This window comes from Blennius ocellaris (genome assembly GCF_963422515.1).
Source record: "Blennius ocellaris genome assembly, chromosome: 7".
Lineage (NCBI taxonomy): Eukaryota > Metazoa > Chordata > Actinopteri > Blenniiformes > Blenniidae > Blennius > Blennius ocellaris.
The window spans coordinates 6,943,208-6,955,185 of NC_137656.1; the positions used below are offsets into that span (position 1 = coordinate 6,943,208).

At 40.1% G+C, this 11,978-nt stretch overlaps 2 protein-coding genes across 2 annotated transcripts; both read left to right on the plus strand.

The window, feature by feature from the left end:
* Window positions 1–868: 868 nt before the first annotated feature.
* selenoe (selenoprotein e) lies at window positions 869–2,642 on the plus strand (the record flags this gene model as incomplete). Its single annotated transcript, XM_080499641.1, has 4 exons — window positions 869–976; window positions 1,203–1,279; window positions 1,566–1,644; window positions 2,499–2,642. 4 exons carry the CDS (start codon window positions 869–871, stop codon window positions 2,640–2,642), a joined length of 408 nt encoding a protein of 135 aa, XP_080355767.1.
* A 1,554-nt stretch (window positions 2,643–4,196) lies between these two features.
* Window positions 4,197–7,352, plus strand: LOC308132975 (transmembrane protein 17A; the record flags this gene model as incomplete). The annotated part of the gene is made up of 4 exons (XM_080500209.1): window positions 4,197–4,323; window positions 4,983–5,089; window positions 6,711–6,824; window positions 7,032–7,352. 4 exons carry the CDS (start codon window positions 4,197–4,199, stop codon window positions 7,350–7,352), a joined length of 669 nt encoding a protein of 222 aa, XP_080356335.1.
* Window positions 7,353–11,978: the final 4,626 nt, after the last annotated feature.

Here is an 11,978-nt window from a genome sequence, read left to right on the forward strand (position 1 = left end):
ATACAAGAGCAGAGCCTTAAAAAAATCTGTGGGTAGTTTCTCATGTCTGCTTTGTATTTTATTTCAGCATGTGCAACTCTACTTATGGCATCCTCTGATCTCTGAATTACTGAGACTTGGTTGGAAACCACTATCGAAATTTATGAAAGATGCCTGTACTTTTTGACATTTGGCTGACAATCTGGGTCAATCCGGTGTGATAAAGACATTCCATTGAATTGTATTGCAGGAGTAGGACAAATGAACTTCCTCTGTCTGCACAAAATCTGATTCCTTCTATTTTGAGCATGCAGACAAAACTGTGAGTTCAAGATTGTGTTTACACAGGTGATATGGAAATCACCTTTTATTCTTATTACATGGAGGGGGGAAGCAGTTTATCCAAAAGTATTTAGCAAACGCTAAAGTTTTCCTGTTGAATCGACCTTGTCTGAGTTTATGTCTGATGGGAGAAAGCGCTGGACTTGGTGTGACAATCGGCCACCTGCGAGTGTTCTGCCTGGGAAAAAGTGATAAGAGCGCAGATGTGCTGGGACTTCTGCTGACCCTCAACAGCATTTCGATGTGGAAGAAACTATAAACCATGAAGCCAGGGGGGCCTCTTTAAGGACCTCTGGAATATCAAACATAACCCATCAACCAAGTGCGATGGAGGACGGATTGGTGAACCGGTGATCGGTTCTCCGATTGTGAGGAATCAATGAGGCGAACGTGATTGCCAGAGAGAGAAAGGCACTCCGGCTCAGGTGGGGCACTGCTTCCCATGTGGGAATGTGTCATGGTCTTGCCCACCTTGAGAAGCCATGTGATGGACTAAAAGGTTATACATTGATGGTTTGAGTTTGGGAAAACACACAAAGTCATGAACATGTGGGCCTTCTTGGTGCTCACGCTAGCTTTGATTGCCGGGGCGTCTGAGACGAACAATGAAACAGCGAATGAAGAGGAGCCTGTGATAGCCAGAGCGAAAATACTGGTAAGTACCCAGTGGATCCCTCCAAAAGGTCTAATAATAAACTGACTCGTGACTTGTGTTGTTTTTTTTATCAGTCTGTGTCTGAGACGACTGGATAAGTCATGTGCTGTTATGCCAGTTTGTATTCTGCTGAGATATGAAACCTATTTCTGGAAGCTTTGATCACGCAGAGAAACGGCGCTGTTCGTCATGCTGTTTTAACAACTGTCTGTCGTCGTCCCCGCAGGCTCCCAGTGTGGTCGGATGAGGCATAAAGAAAATGCCCGAGCTCCATCATTTTCTCATGGAGCAATCGGCTTTATAGTATCCTTCTGCTCCGTTTCATCGTGCTCTTTATTTCTTCAGAGATGTGACCTTTGAACATGTTTTTTTTTAAACAAATATCTGAGATTTTTCTCATGACATCTGTCTTTATAAGCCAAAGACAGAGCTTCCAGCCAAGTTGACATGTTTGGTGCCAGCTCTGCGAGCGTTCCAAAAACTCTCAAATCCTGCTAAGTGTGTCTAAAAATAGTGAAAAGCAGACAGATGCGCCATCTCCTCAAACCTACCTGTTGTTTCCCCCTTGATCTGCTTTTCTCCTGCGCAGCCACAACTTGGAATACGACTCATCCGAGGAGAAGAATCCCCGTCTGATCTTTTATAATGAAAAAGACGAGGTTGTAAAGGTGAGACTTGCACTCGCGGGGGGAAGATGTTTTTACTCCTCTGCCCTCTGATGGAGCTTATCTACAGAGTGCCAGAACGTGGAAGACAGACTCGGTCGGGGAAGTTTAAAGACTGCTCGATCTGATATCGAGATCTTCTATCGGATACCGAGACGTGCCGAGGGGGCGCGCTTGAAAGAGCGAGACAGTAAAAACAGATAAAAAGCACATAAATTGGGCTTTCTGAGAGATGAGCAATACTTTTTTTTTTTGCACTGAAGAGAGATATTTGATATGAATGATGTTATGAATTTGAATGTAAAGCTTCCAATCCTTTCCCACAGATGGATTTTTGCCATTGTGTTCCAGTTATAGTGGTAGTATGAAGCACTAAATCCCCCATCCACGGAAATAATATTGATAAATTGCCTCTGCGCCGGCCTGATTTAAAGTTTGAGTCCTTTCATGCATTACAGTCACCTTTATGGTTTTTATCCTATATTTTCCGCACTCAATCTTTTGTGGGAGTTCTTCCTTCGTCAGAATCGGTGTTGAACATTTGTTGTGCTTTTACAACGTGTGTTGCCCCAAGAGGCTGTAAATTGGCTATAAATGAATAAAGGCTGAGTTATTGAAGAAATTAATGTTCAGGAACTTCTGCAGTAGAAGCAGCTGCATGATTTAGCTATAAACAAACCAAAAGGAAATACAGTTTTCAGTACAACACATCATGCAAACTCAGAAAAAACCCTGCTTATTGTACATATAATTTATACTGCATTGCTTCTTTTAGGCCTTTAACCACATGCCCTCATGTAAACATGGCTGTCGCATGCACGTGTGGGTGTGTGTGTGTGTTTGTGTGCGTGTGTCAGACGGTTCCTGTGAAGAAAATGAAGGCAGACGAGATCAGCAGCCTGCTGGAGTCTCTGGGCTTCTACAAGAGGTCCAAGAAAGGGGAAGAGGTGCCAGAGGAGTTCCAGCACTTCCCCCTCAGAGCCCCCAGGGACGAGCTCTGATGACCCCTGGTGGCCAAACTCTGCTTCTGCACCCAGGACGCATCCATGACGAGTGGGGCCTCAAGGCTGGAGCCACAAGGCCAGGCTGCACTCTGAAGACCCGCATGTTTGGGGGGCAGAGAGTGGAGAAGGAGGAGGGGTGTTAGTAATAAAATAAAATTGATAAAATTGTTTGATAAAATTGATTAATTAAAAAAAAAAAACTTTTAAATCAGTGCATTCCCTTTCCTGGCTCGTGAGAGTTGCTCTTCTTATTTTCTCTCCTTCCTTTTCTTCTTCTTCTTCAAAAAAAAAACGTCAATATCCTGGCAGCATAAAATTTAAGTGGCAACTTAGCTCTAAATAAAATGTGACTGAAGTAAAAAATTAAATAAAGATTCACATGAGATTTAAGATCTATATATAATATATTATATATTTTTTTTTTTTTGGGGGGGGGGGTGTGAAGAGCAAATGAACTGCTGTACAATTAAAAAAGGAGAGGACATTTTTTTTTACCTTTGTTAAAAATTGTTTTTATTGTTGTTATTATTCCTTGATATTGCATTTCAGTTGCTCCATAGTTGTGGTATAGCAGTGGTGTGTTTTATCTCTCTCTCTTGATTTTCATTTACACCGTACAGTTATATATAGTTTATACCAACTTTATCCAAGGTAGTGTAGCAGAGGATTTAACTTATTACGAGGTAAAATGGGATAAAGCACAGAGCACATTGTGAACATTTGTCCCCATAATTATTGTTGGGCAGAGAGAAAGAATGGGTGTTTTGGGATATTGAATCACAGAAATAACATTGACTTGTAGACAATTAGGCAAAATATTTGTGAGTCAATGCAGACAATGCAGTGTTTTCAGCTCACTCCACCTTCCCCTCACTATCCAAAAAATTGGATCGAGATTCATTAGTGACTCTAAATTGCAAGTAGGTGTGAATGTGAGTGTGTGGTTGTCTGTCTCTCACTATTTTCCCTGTGTTTGGCCTGGTGGCCAGTCCATAGTGTACCCTGTCTAGTCCCATAGCTATTTGCGACCATAAGTTGGATAAAGCTGAATCACAGATCGGTGGATAGAAGAACTGAGCCATTCCACTGGCTGATGCTCTTCAAAAAAACACCACTTTCTTAGTTTTTTTTTGTTTCCTTTATCCCAAACCTGTTGAGATGTGCACATTTTCTTGCTCAGTTAAATTTTAATTTAGATTGTGGGCGGCAGCAGGTCAGCACATTACTTGTGTGTGCATCACCTATCAAGTCTTAACAGAGCTGAAAGATCGAGTTCCATAATTGGATGAACCAAATTCAGTAAGCGTCATAGATGGCCACTAAGTAAGTGACAAACTGCCATGCCGCTTTTTCAGCCTAATCCTCCGCCCGCCTCCTGCACAATAATCTGATTAGCAGGAGCGTCTGCCAGCACGCGTCCATTTGTGCCTACAGATCGGCGTTTGTGTGACTTTAAACAATGGGGGATTAGCCGGTGACACTGAACCACGGACACAGTTCTGGACCGCCACACTTCCTAGCTTCTTGGCTCGGCCATCAGTTCTTCCCACAATGCCTGTGTTCTACTCGCCGGTTCCTGAGAATCTGCAGATGGGCCTGGCCTACATGGGAGGCTCTGTGTTCACCAACAACAGGACAGCAGACAGTGACTTCACGCGGGAACAGAAAGACGCCTCTGGTTAGTTTCTGGCATCAGTGGTGGTTTGTGAAGTAAATGTAATGGAGATCTGAAGCATTCATTGGAACTTAAAGCAACATACACTACGTACGCATGTAAAAGGCAGACACACCAGTATGTAATGACAGGGTTCAGACAAAATGAGAAGAACACACCTACAGTGTATTTTCTCAAGTAAATCAACAAAGTGCATGATAAGATCACCTTTAAAAGGACTTGTTTGTGTCAAATTATGTATTTCTACAACTTTGAAATAAATACTGTGCTCAGAAAAAAGCTTTTTACTTGTGATTTGTATTGTTTTATGTCAAAGAAGTTTCTCATATAAGCTCAATTTTGTTCTGTTTGTCTCAGACCTTCTGAAAGTGATGCTTGGTGCTAATTACTGTGATTTAAGTTTCCAAGGCCAATGTTAAGTAGATGCATGGTTCCCAATTGTCTCCATGTGGGTTTACAGTTTGCATGAGAGTTACCATCACCCTTTTCAAATTGTTATCTACATTTTTTATATTATATCCATTTTATGGTGGATCTTAAAGAATAAAACATTCTGAGACCCTGAGTACCGGTAGTTCTTTGAAAAAAGTATTTTATATGCATCCCTTTTCTTTGATGTAAGGGGCTGTCCTGAATATTTCAACAAAATTGTCCTGTTTCAGTGGTCAACCAACTGGTTTCCCACCTTCCTCTTCAAATGCTCCTCTACTTCAACATGTTTTACTTCCCCTGTTGGTGGTTCTCCGCTGTGTTCATGCTGGAAGTGAAGGTAAGATGAAGTGCCGCATTTTGCCCAAATAACATAATAGAACCAAAAAAAAAAAAAAAAATACAGATTTTTAAATCATACGCATAATAAAACAAGCGCCAAATTAACAGATGGAGGTGAAAGTTATCTATGTTCAGGGGCAAAAAACAGATCAATAAAACACAACAACAGCAATGTATCTTGTACCTTGTTTTAGTGCACAGTATAGATTGAAAATGTTCACAGTAATACTCATTTCATAAAATCTAGTGTGAATAGCCACAATCATCAAATTGGGAAATACAAGATTTGTGTGGTCTTTATCCTTCCATCCTTGTTTCCATTAAACACACCATAGATGCTAATGTGCTTTTTTACAGTGAATTCGATACTTAATTGTGTTTCTGTCAATGTTGCTTTTTCTGATCTCTGTGACTCAGATGGTGGAGCTGGTTGTCTCCCATCCTATGGTTGATAGTTCAATCCTTCATCTTGTCCCGCCCATATTTTGAAGCATCACAGTGCCCGATAATGAGGCTCTGCCTTTTTTATGGATGTGATCACCATTGGTGCAATGGTTGTTAGTATATCCATTATTCAGCACCACAAGGGAGGAATTTGATTGCCTCCAATAGTATTCCACATAAGACAAGAACAAATTCAAGCATGCAGTATCATGAACTATCTTGTGCATAAAAAAAAACAAGGAGCCCTGATTTGATAGTTTGGCCTCCACAGAGGTCCTATTTCAACATCATGTAGTCGAGATTACATAAAGTGACAGAAGGATTTAAGCTAACTGACTTCCACTTAAGAGTTATTCTCAGCTCTCAAAGACTATTGCAAATAACCTCCCAGCACAGTTCCTAAAAAAGCGTTCAAGTCAAGATAATATTCCTAAGCACAATTTTAATAATGCTGCACAGTGGTGTAGCCCTGAACAGTCTTGCCCCAGAGCGAGAGTGCCCCAGTTTGATTCTGGGTAGGAATTTGACGCCGTTCTGTGTAAAGTTTAAATGTTCTCCTTGTGTTTGCATTGGTTTCCTTCCTGTGCTCTGATTTCCTCCCATGTGTATTTGAGATTAACAGGTAATTGTAAATCAGCCTGTCACTATGAGAGTGTGATTGTCCTTGATTGTAACCCGTTCAGGGTGTTTCCAGCCTCCACCCATTTTCAGCCAAGTTGAATAAATCTGTAAAAAATATATCATACATCAACATTAAAGTCTTCGTGCACACACACACACACACACACACACACACACACACACACACACACACACACACACACACACACACACACACACACACACACACACACACACACAGACACACACACACACACACACACACACACAAAGAGAAAATCGTCTGTTAAGCTGTCACTCAATTCATTCAATTCGTGAAAACCCTCGACTTCAAACACTGCAACTTTGGCACCGCCTAGTGGTAAAAACAAAGGCTCAACTCCCCAAAATCGTGTTTCTTTTGTTGAGAGTGACATAAAAGTGAAATAAAAGCCTTTAAAACAAATAGTTTCACATATATAAAACACAATCCGATTATATCTCTCCTTTGTTTTCACAAGATGAATGTGATGTTTTTAGATATATTAAATGTCCAACCTCTTCTTTGTTTCCAGTACGCTTATCTTCCAGGGTACTACCAGGCTCTGCTCATCACTGGGATGGTTCTCCTCACATTCATTGAAGTAATCCGCCTTTATCTGGGCTACATAGGCAACCTTAATGAAAAGGTAACTGAAATCCACATCTGCTCACACAAAGCTCCTTCATGGACAGAGGACAGGAAAGAGCTGCTCAAGTATTCTACCTGCTTGAGTAAACACTGTCAAGAGTGTGTGTGTGTGTGTGTGTGTACTAGATGGCTGAGTTTTCTATCTTTGCATCGCTTCTGTGCACTAAGCCAGACTCTCCCTCCATCCTCCTCTCCCTGTCATCAGGTGCCAGAGCTGGCCGCCTTCTGGCTCCTGTCTTTCATGTTCCAGCTGCCAGTGCTGCTGTTCTTCCTGACCGATGAAGGAATTATCATCCTGCCCCTGGAGAGAGCCGTCCACTCCCTCTACCTCCTCTTCCTGCTCGCCCAGATCCTGGCCTCCTTCCTGGCCCTCAGGACCATGACCCGAAAGCTCACTCTGCTCTTCTATCTACGCCAGTTTGGCACAAGGAAGCATTTCCACCACACGGGGATGAGTACCGTCTACGGGCTTCCCTACCAACGCAGCGTGCTGCCTGTGTCGCCCATTCACCATATGTACCATTAATGCGAGAATCCACCCTCTATTCGTTGGACATTTTGACTTGCCATTAACAGTTTCAGTGTTTGCCTATACAAACATTTTTGCTTTAAAGTTGGTGACAATTTCAAAATTGGATATTTTCCAGCATTTGGAAGTGTCGAGGCCTATGAAGACCAAAGCCTTTTGCATTGCATTGGCTTCACTGACTGGTGTTATAACCTCTTGTTGCTACATATTGGCCTTTCTGATCTCAGTTTGCATGTACAGTTTGGTAAAAAACAGTTTATAAGCTTTTTTATTTAATATACTCAATTGATGCCTTGAGGGGAAATTCTTACATATTTCTAAAAGTGTTGGTCTGCCACAGTGCAGCAGGTACAAGGTTGTGGCTCAGGTAGCCATAGTGGAGACCTGTTAGCTGTGGAATTTGAACATCCAAACGTTTAATCCCAAGTCTCTCTGAACTTGAGGTCACCATTGCATCAAATTGCTAAACAGTAGTACTTGTCACAGACAGCCACATTAACAACTGTTAAACATAGTATAATACATTTTGATAAGTTCAATTTCAAACCAGCTGACCAACACAATCAAATTTAGTTTTTTTTTCTTGTATGAGTAGCATGGAGGATAAAGTAAATCCATGTTCTAAACAAATGGACCCACTTAAGATAACTTCCCAAAACAGCCACAACTTTATTGAGCCCCATCCAAAACACACTGGCCTAAACCTTAGAGCAGAGACTATATGTATAAAAGTTGACCATTAATATGAACATATAACCTTAGGCGCTAAGGACATATTCATTGTCAACTATTTTCCCACCGTGATATATAACAAATACAATGTATTTCAAATAATATGGGACCCCTGTAACAACTAATAATGAAATAATCCCCAATATCATAAAACTTGTAGCTATTTTGAATGTATTATTTTCAACAATGTAATAACTTACCAATAGTGAGATTTGAGTCATTATCACCTTAACATTTTGCCAATAATCTTACAGGTTATTACATTAAGCAGTAGGATTTGAACAAACATTTTTAATAACTACAAACAGTTAGTAATAATACATCAATGATTCTGTATTTCTGGAAAAAAATGAACTTTTCTGGCAGGTTTTATACATTTTCCCTATTAAAAACAGTTGTTGTGAATAGTATATTTGTCATATTCATTCGTTGAGGATACATATTATGTTGAACCCTTTGTCAAAGTTTATTGACACGGTATTATATTTACCATTTTGTGGTTAAATCTTTGTCATTAGCAATTAATCATTGGCATTCGCCTGGTTGAGAGGCCATGGGGGGGAGTCAGCCTTCCCTAAGAGGGGAAGGAGAGAAGATTTGCTGCATGGGGTGTTTTTCTGTGGTCTGCTGAGATCCCAACCTTGGTCATGAGATTTAAACTGTGACGCTTTGTAAAGACATCCATCCTGTCTATCTATTCCAAATCAGATTCTGTTGACATTTCATATCCACAGGATTAAGCTATCAAATATTTCAAAAGATAAAAATTCCCCTGAAGTCATAGTAAAAACAGGTCCCGTCTTTCTATTGTATTCTGAGGTTTTGAGACCACTTGTGTAGAATTATGAGTCCCATTTCTTCCGGTGTGACATCTGATTTCTGCTATAAAGTGACAGGTGTCTAAAAAAAAAAAATGTTGTACAAGCGCTGATGCTTCACGCAGGCATATTCTGTCAATGTTTTAAAAAGATGAAAGGCATTATTTTAGTCTCCACTCTAAATGTCAAAATATGACACCACCCCAACCAAACTGTCACAGAGTGACACAAGTTTACAGGGGGGAATATGGGAAAGTACGCTATCAAGCACTGAAACGGGATCAGGAAGTCACGGTAGCACGTTGCCTCTGGCTGCTTTCATCAAACGCTGTTGAAGTGTTCCCTTTATTTTTAATCTCCTAATGATGATGGATGGTGGAATAGGATTGTTTTACCAAGATAGATCAATTTCTCTCAGTGCCCACAAGACATGATTATCATCTCAGTGGTTGAAAGCAACATGTTCTAACAGTTCTGCATGAAAATAATGTGAGACTTCAATCAAACATTTCTAATTCGTTTTGAAATCATTGCTACAGCTTGTGATATTTCCATGATGTCTTCATAAATGACAAGCATGCTATTTGTTTCTTCTGTTGTCTTGTCTCTTGCTTTAATACACTTCAGTTGAAAAAAATCTGGCCAACACTTGGATATTATGTGGTTTGACAAAGACAAGTCTGCAAGTCTTGACTGAGGGGATTAACATCATTAGGTTTAATGTTCAAGGTGGGGCACAACAAGGGTAAAAGGCTAGATGTTGCATTTGCTGGTCCTTGGAGGCATTTACAGGCACTCATAGGCACTTATAGGCATTTGCAGCCCTTATAGGCTTCTACTGGTGCTTTTAGGTATTTATTGTACATCTGCTTATAGGAAATTACAGTTGCTTAGTGGCATTTACAGGCTCGTATAGGTATTTACAGTGCTTTCAGGACCATTGCAGGTACTTTTCAGTATCAATAGGCCTTTAAAGGCATTCACATGTATTTAGACGTGATTGCCGGTGCCTATAGAGGTATCGAGGTGCTTATAAGCATCTACAGGCATTAGCAGGTACTTATAGACATTTACATGTCATTACAGGCACTTATAGGCATGTACAGGTCCTTAAAGGGATGGGCCCTTTTAGGCATTTGCAGGACTTTGAAAGCAATTGCAGGAGCTTTAAGGCATTCAAATGTCCTTTTAAGCATTTACAGGCACTTACATGCATTTACAGGTCCTTACAGATATTTACAGGACATGGAAAATGAAAAATACTGGTAAAATAATAATAATTTCAAATAGCATTCCACCCTTTGTCAGCTAGAGAGGGCAGCACTACACTACAGTGAGTAAACAGAGAGACAAAGAGGCCGACAACACAAAGCCATATGAGAAAGGAATTAAACAAGTGCAAGGTGTACAGTTTCTGTGTTGAGCCTAACAATCCTCTGCCATTGTCAGAGTGGTAGTGAAATGGTCTAATTGATAGAAAGTGGTACAGTAAGGAAAATATTTGAAATCATGTAAGTCTTGTGAAGTATAGGAGTTTCAACCCAAACTGCAGCGGAGCCATGTTAAATATTTATGACCACAGAGTGGCAGTCAGGGACCAGAAGAGGGATGAGGAGGATTTGACAGTGCTGCAAAGTCCAATGAGAACAGATTATCATGCAGCACATGTGCTGATCAGGAAACCTTCTGGAACATGAATAAAGGTTATTCCTGTCTACACTTCAACATGATGTATTATTTCATGATCTATACGTTTACACCAGTATCTGCATGTCATTTATTCACTTTTTGCCATCAGCGTTTATTTTTATTTGCACGTTTCACCATAAAAATTACATTTTTGAATTAATCATGTCACCCCAACATGGGTTTTTTTTAACAACAGACTGGACTTGTTGTTTTATTATATCTGTGCTGGTGAGAAATTATTTAAAGAGTGACGCACCAAGTAGTCAACAAGCTGGCTATGTGAGAGACACAGTTTCTGTGCAACAACATGCTTATTCTGCTCTACTTTACATTCGGGAAACAGTGAGCTGCAGGAGTTGCTGCATCGTTCAGAACAGAAAATTACAAAAAGAAAAAAACAGAAACATCCGGAGTGGAGGGCAGGATTTATGTGCACCGTTTCCATGAAGATGGGGAAGCTTAAAAACACAGAGATGTGTATATTTCTGCAGAGGCTTGGATGAGCCTCTTGCTTTAATGTTTTGTATTTTATATGGTAAGATTAGGATATAAAGACATGGAAGGAAGCAAAGTTTTCTTGGAACACGTGCAATATATTATGTACAGTTTTACTTAAAAAAAAAACTAAAGACCTATATTTCATTTGTGTTAATTTCTGTACTTCAAGACAAGTAAAGCAAAAAAAACCACACAAAAAAAAACATGAATTTTCAGAAAGAAGGAAGTGTTTAGTGTGAACAGATATGCAATAAACAGCAAATTTATGGGTAATTTTTTTATGACATATACAAATTTTTTTGTGACTTTTGTCATGTCCCTAAAAATGGAAACAAAAGGTTATTTCCATGACCTTGACTCATGACTCCAATCTATATTCTCCTATTCTCCTCTATATAATTATGCATTTTCACTTGAAACGTTAAACGGGGCTCGAGAGAGAGAATGTGAGAGTTTACATGTTCTCCCTGTGAATGTGTTTTCTCAAGGCTCTTCTATTTCTCTCTACCCATTCTAACAACATGCAGTACATTTGCCACCAAGTGTTGACTCTAAATTGCTCTGTGTGACTGTGTGCTTGCCTATGGTAAAGAAGATTAAAAGATGGATGGAAGACTATTATACAGGAAAACAAATAGGAACAAATACGGTTTTCTAAGCTACCACAGAAAACAAGAAAAACCTGAAGAAACCTGAAGAAATCTCCTTGATCATTGTACTAGACTCTGCTCTGACATGTGCTCTGGTTTACAGCATGGCTTTGACACTCCTTCCTCCGCAGGACTCCGTCTTCACCCATTCAGCTGTCCCTGTATCCTGGTTTAATAAGTCTGTACTCTATTAGGCACTGAGAGGAGGATTACCAGCTGGTGGTGTCAAAAACGAA